The 5,993-nt window shown below is 57.5% G+C and overlaps 1 protein-coding gene across 1 annotated transcript; it reads left to right on the forward strand.

Annotated features, from left to right (window-relative positions):
* Window positions 1-1,558: 1,558 nt before the first annotated feature.
* On the forward strand, window positions 1,559-5,457 carry LOC101535375 (cytochrome P450 2D17-like). Its single transcript, XM_004589458.3, has 9 exons — window positions 1,559-1,877; window positions 2,441-2,612; window positions 2,850-3,002; window positions 3,085-3,245; window positions 3,627-3,803; window positions 3,978-4,119; window positions 4,338-4,525; window positions 4,977-5,118; window positions 5,208-5,457. Exons 1-9 carry the CDS (start codon window positions 1,689-1,691, stop codon window positions 5,384-5,386), a joined length of 1,503 nt encoding a protein of 500 aa, XP_004589515.2. The 5' UTR covers window positions 1,559-1,688; the 3' UTR covers window positions 5,387-5,457.
* Window positions 5,458-5,993: the final 536 nt, after the last annotated feature.

The following is a 5,993-nucleotide window of genomic DNA, read 5'->3' on the forward strand; positions in this document are numbered from 1 at the left end:
AGCTGTTAGGCCACAGTGCTGGGCCTGCCCCTCCACGTCTGATCCAGCTCCCTGCTAAAGCCCTGGGAAGATCAGCAGAAGATGGCTCAAGTATTTGGGTCCCTGTTACCACAAGAGAGACCTGAACAAAGCTTCTAGTTCCAGGCCCGGTGCTGGCTGTTGCAGCCATCTAGGGAGTGAGCCAGTAACTGGAAGATTCTCTCTTTCTCTTGTTCTTGCTCCCTTGGAGTGTGTATACGTGTGTGTGTGTGTGTGTGTGTGTGTGTGTGTCCTCCCTCTCTCTCTCTCTCTAACTCTGACTTTTACAATGTAAGTAAATGATGTTTGAAGGATGCCAGTTCACTCATGCCCCACATGGCGGTGTCTGTCTGATACCTGGCCATGGCTGCACCTTCCTGCCGCTCACCTGGGAGGCAGCAGTGATGCTGCAAGTGACTGGGATGCTGTCCGCCATGTGGAGACCTGGACTGGGTGCCCGGCTTGCAGGCTGAGTCCCCTTGGAGACAAGTGCAGCCATTTGAGGCAGCAGTAGGTAGTGGACGAGACTTCTCTCTTATTCTTTCTCTGTCTTATCTCGCTGCCACACAAATACAAAATAATATAGCTGAAGAATCTTGAAAACATGCAGGACAGGTCAACACCCAAGGACTGACAACAATGATACCATTAGGGTTTTTTTATCAGAAAAAAAAAACCTGCAGGAGGGCTGACCACACATCTCAGGATGGGGTGGGGGTTCCAGGCTCCCCAAGCAGAAAGCTCTGAGAACAGTCCTCCATGGTCACCCAGCTTCCTGCTGGCTCAGGGAGGCTGGAGCCCGGGAGTCCAGGCTGGGCGGTGAGGCAGGGGTTGGGCTCCACTGGGAGCAGCCTCCAGAGAACAGGCATCTGTGTTCCAGATCTGCCCGGACACGTGTGAGTGAGGCCTGTGTGGATGTGCGAGCAGGTTGGGGGACAGCAGCCATGGCCAGGTACCACACGCAGGCACTGCGATGTGGTGTGTCTGAGTGTAGGAGACGTGTGTGTAGTATGTGATGTGTATTGTGTATGTAAATAGGTATTGTGTCTGTGTGTTTATGCATGTGTGTGTACATGTGTGTGTGTAGTCAGAGCTATGTCTGTGTCTACATCAGTCAGGTGAGGGGCAAAGGACAAGTGGACAACCTCACTCCATGCTGCTGACTGCCCCAGGGTCCCGCTGAGACCCCAGCCCAAAGTGGATGACAGAGAAGGTGAAGGTCATGTAGGAGGAAGCCAGAGACATGGGGGCAGCTGCTGTGACCACAAACTGGGTGTGGGCCTACAGCAGATGTGGGGGCAGAGGCAGATCAGAACCTGGGTCACCACGGAGCTTCAGTGGAGGTGGATACAGGAGGGGGAGGCCTCCTCTTTGTCCCACCAGGTCCTTCCACTTCCTAACTGGCTAGGCACCTGGGGAATGCAGGGCGAGGGAAAGGACCTTTGTAGCCATCCAAGCACCTCCCCTCCCTGTGCATTCTAGAAGCAGTCAGCAAAACACGTTGGCTCATGCCAGAGGACAAAGGCCAGTCTTAACTCTCTTTATAAAGGAACAGCCTGGACGGGTTGAACACTGAGTGCATGGTGAAGCGTGTCCTGGCTGGTGCCAAGTGTGAAGTTGGTAGGAGCACCTGGTGTGGCCTGAGGATCATACTGTGAAACGAGGCCACCATGGGGCTGTTGTCGGCAGAGACATTGACGCCCCTGGCCGTGGCTGTGGCCATCTTCCTGCTCCTGGTGGACCTGATGCACAGGCGCCAGCGCTGGGCTGCACGCTACCCGCCAGGCCCCATGGGAATGCCTGGCCTGGGAAACCTGCTACAGTTGGACTTCAACGCCATCTCCTACTGCTTCCAGCAGGTGAGGCAGGTGGCGATGGAGGGACTGAATGCACCCACGAGGGTGGTGGAATCATGAGCTGTACAAGAGTCCAGGAAGCATGAGTCAGAGGCTTCCTGAGGCCACTGTGCAGGCCTAGGGACAGTTTGAGTCTCTCAAAGGACACATCTGGGAGGGCAAAGGCATGGGACAGAGCAGGAAGTGGCAGTTTTTTGCCAACCCCCGGAAAGCACACATGCCACACAGGCCCTGAGTCCCCTCTGATTACATCACAGGAAAAGGTTTGGGGATTAGGGGCAGGGTACTGGGCACTGATGGCATCAGAGAGCCAAGTCAGAGATGTGGTGACCTGCTACAAATCTCCTGTCGCTAGCCTGGGTCCTCATTGCTCACCTGGAGCCATCTGACAATGCTGTGACTTGCAAGGGCTGAGCTGGGTGCTGCGTCCCAAAGTGAGCTCCCCACCAGGGAGGACAGGAACCCCGAGGATCCTGAGACTTTCTTGTATCTGCTCAAGGAGTCTTCAGGGTTAGTAGTGACAGTGGGGCAAGCAATTCAGTAGGGACGTGTCCCTCCCTCTGCAGCTGCGGGGCCGCTATGGGGACGTGTTCAGCCTGCAGCTGGCCTGGACCCCTGTGGTCGTGCTCAATGGGCCGGCCGCCATGCACGAGGCATTGGTGACCCATGGTGAGGACACCTCGGACCGTCCACCTACACCTGTTCTGGAGCACATAGGCTTTGGGCCACATGCTGAAGGCAAGGCATTGTGGGGAGACCATGTCCTGGTAGGACTGGGGAGAGCAGCGACCATAGACAGGATCTGAATGTGGGGGTGAGGAAAAGCCTGACAGCCCGGGCAGGGGTGGAGAAACAATCCAGGCTGTGTACCCAAGTGACCAAGAGTGTTGGGAGAAAGAGGAAATGGAGGGTAGGGGCGTGGCTGGGGCAGGGCCAGGCCACTAAGCCATGCTCACAAAACATCTCTGCCTCCAGGAGTGATCATGGCACGCTATGGACCTGCGTGGCGCGAGCAGCGTCGCTTCTCCGTGTCCACCCTGCGCAACTTTGGCCTGGGCAAGAAGTCACTGGAGCAGTGTGTGACGGAGGAGGGCGCCTGCCTCTGTGCTGCCTTCTCCGACCATGCAGGCAGGTGATGGGCCAAGGGGCAAAGCTGGGCTCAGAGGTACAGACACAAGGGGCCACTCGCTGAGCACACCTTTGCCCCCAGGACGCCCCTTCAGCCCCAAGATCCTCCTGAACAAAGCTGTGTGCAACGTTATCACCTCGCTCACCCAAGCACGCCGCTTTGAGTACAATGACCTGCACCTAACCAGGCTGATGGACCTTGTGCAGACCATGATCAAAGAGTCGTCTGGGATCTTGCCACAGGTGAGGGTCTCAGGGAGACTGTGGGAGGAGCCTCTGCATCCACAAGGGGGGCAAGGGGAGTGGTGCTGCAAGAAGAAGGACCCTGATTTGGTGCATCCCAGCCCACAATGAGGGGCAGGCAAGGTCAGAGGCCACAGCAGAGGCTAAGAATGCTGTGTATCCTGTATGGCTCGGGACGTCGCTGCTCATGATATTTCTGTTTCAGGTCTGTCTTTGTGCTCCCCTGAACATACACACACACACACACACACACACACACACACACACACACACAAGGCTCACTCAGGTTAAGGGTGGGAATGGGCAGGCCTGGAGGTGGCGCACCTGAATCCCGGCCAGGTGAGCGCTGGACACAGGAAGACCCACCCTCCTTCCACTCAGGCACTGAACGTGATCCCCATGCTTCTGCGCATCCCAGGCTTGGCCAACAAGGTCTTTTCAGGGCAGAAGGCTTTCATGACCGAGCTGGACAAGCTGGTGGCTGAGCACCGCAGGACGTGGGATCCCACCCAGCCACCCCGAGACCTGACCGATGCCTACCTGGATGAGGTGGAGAAGGTGAGACGCAGCTGCCAGGGCAAGTTAATGGCTGGATAGTGAGAGTACTACAGGCCCAGCCTGGCACAGTGGGGCCTGCGCCTCACTCTGACCTGGCACTAGGCTGCCAGGACACAATGGGAGGTTGGGTGGGGGATTTGTGTCCCACTGAGCCCACCCACTCTTCCTGTGCAGGCCAAGGGGAATCCAAACAGCAGCTTCAATAATAACAACCTGCGCATGGTGGTTGGTGACCTGTTTGCTGCAGGAATGCTGACAACAGCGATCACACTGGACTGGGCCCTCCTGCTCATGGTCCTGCACCCGGAAGTACAGCGTGAGCCCCCTGGGGATGCTGGGGTAGAGGGTGGGATGTGGGTCCTTTGAAGGCCTCTGGGCTGACCTGGACCCCTGTGGCTCTGAGCACAGGCCGGGGCAGCCTCCTGCCACAGTGCCCTCCTCCACCTGCGGAAACAGCTCCTCCACAGGAGCCAGCAGTGTGTCCAGGCTCGGCTCCAGGGTGCTGAGCTGCTGTGGGGACCCTTGTCTGTGCAGGCCGTGTCCAACAGGAGATCGATGAGGTCATAGGGCAGGTGCGGCCACCAGAGATGGCAGACCAGGCCCGCATGCCCTTTACCTGCGCCGTGGTCCACGAGGTTCAGCGCTTTGCAGACATCATCCCACTAGGGGTCCCTCACCAGACATCGCGTGACATAGAAATACAGGGATTCCTCATCCCCAAGGTAGGCCAGGGCCTCCTCACACTGGCTCAGCAGCTCCAGACATCTGATGGGCCTAGCACTGTCACCCTTGGGTGGAGCTGGGATGCAACCCTGGGCACCCAGCCATCAATGTCCCTGGGGCCCATTGGGTCAGCTTGAGTAGGGTGGACGTAGAACAGAGGCAGGGCCAAGTCCTGTCCACACAGAGACCCTAGGAGAGTGGGGAAGACAGAGCAGAATGCGTCACAGTGGTCCAAGGAATCAAAGACCATAGCGACATGTGACTGGCAGTGTGGGTGCCTTGGGAGCTATGACAGAGGGCGTTGCCAGGACAACACAGAGTGTGAGCAGTTACTGTGCTGAGGATCCCTTGAAGGAGTCCAGAAGATGGAGTACAAGATCATGCCTGTGCCCTAAGATTGGCATCCTAGGTCCCAGTCTGGCCCCACTCATGCCAGGCTCTTCTGCCCAGGGGACAATGCTCTTCACCAACCTGTCATCGATGCTGAAGGATGAGGCCACCTGGGAGAAGCCCTTCCGCTTCTATCCGGAACACTTTCTGGATGCCCAGGGCAACTTTGTGAAGCAGGAGGCCTTCATGCCTTTCTCTGCAGGTGCCTGGGGGTGCTGCCTGCTGCCCCTGTCCCTGGGGAGAGGGGGTGGACTACAGCCCAGGCTGACTGAGCCCCTGACTCACCCACAGGTCGTCGCGTGTGTCTCGGGGAGCCACTGGCCCGCATGGAGCTCTTCCTCTTCTTCACCTGCCTCCTGCAGCGCTTCACCTTCTCGGTGCCCGTGGGGCAGCCCAGGCCCAGCGACCACGGAATCCCTGCTGCCCTGGTGACTCCAGCCCCCTACCAGCTCTGTGCTGTGTCCCGCTAGAGGCAGGACACAAAGACCCCAAATCACTTCTCAGCAAGCTCTGATCCGTAATAAAACAATCTCCTGGCTCATGTGTGCTGTCTTTCCTCTCTCTCTCTCTAACTCCCCTTTCCCTAATTTATGAATCTTAAAGGAAAATTACATTGAGGGAGGGAGAGACATGCAGAGAGCGCTCTTCCATCTGCTGGTTGGCTCCCCAAATGGCGGCAAAGGCCAGGGAGGGGCCAGCCAAGCCTAGGAGAGAGGCTGCAGGAACACCTGTGTCCTGGCTGCAGCCCTGTGCTGAGACACAGGGCTGTCTGTCTCATGGACACCATCTCCCAAAAGCCTGCTTCGGTAGTAGCTCGTGGAGCAGATATTGCAGCGTAACTCGTGTGGACAGACCCGGCTCATCACTGGCCACCTCATCTGGAGGAGCAGAACCCAGGGCTGGACGAGGGGCATTTGGGTTTAGGTCTAGTCTTTGAAGTCCCACATCTGGTTGAACAGGGAAGTGGTCCAGTGGCTGGGGTTGCAGGGGACAGTAGACTTTGGCCCTCCACAGCCAGGAACCAGCCAAGATGTTCAGCCAAGATGTGGAGCAAAGCCATTTTTTCGGATGTGCTAT

Source organism: Ochotona princeps, chromosome 15 (genome assembly GCF_030435755.1).
Source record: "Ochotona princeps isolate mOchPri1 chromosome 15, mOchPri1.hap1, whole genome shotgun sequence".
Taxonomy (NCBI): domain Eukaryota; kingdom Metazoa; phylum Chordata; class Mammalia; order Lagomorpha; family Ochotonidae; genus Ochotona; species Ochotona princeps.

Bases quoted from the DNA above. Each gene is read 5' to 3' on its own strand.
- LOC101535375 (XM_004589458.3), top strand. From the start codon at position 1,689: ATGGGGCTGTTGTCGGCAGAGACATTGACGCCCCTGGCCGTGGCTGTG. The intron at 3,804-3,977 runs GTGAGACGCAGC...CTTCCTGTGCAG, and splicing joins ACCTGGATGAGGTGGAGAAG to GCCAAGGGGAATCCAAACAG. The intron at 5,119-5,207 runs GTGCCTGGGGGT...ACTCACCCACAG, and splicing joins CTTCATGCCTTTCTCTGCAG to GTCGTCGCGTGTGTCTCGGG.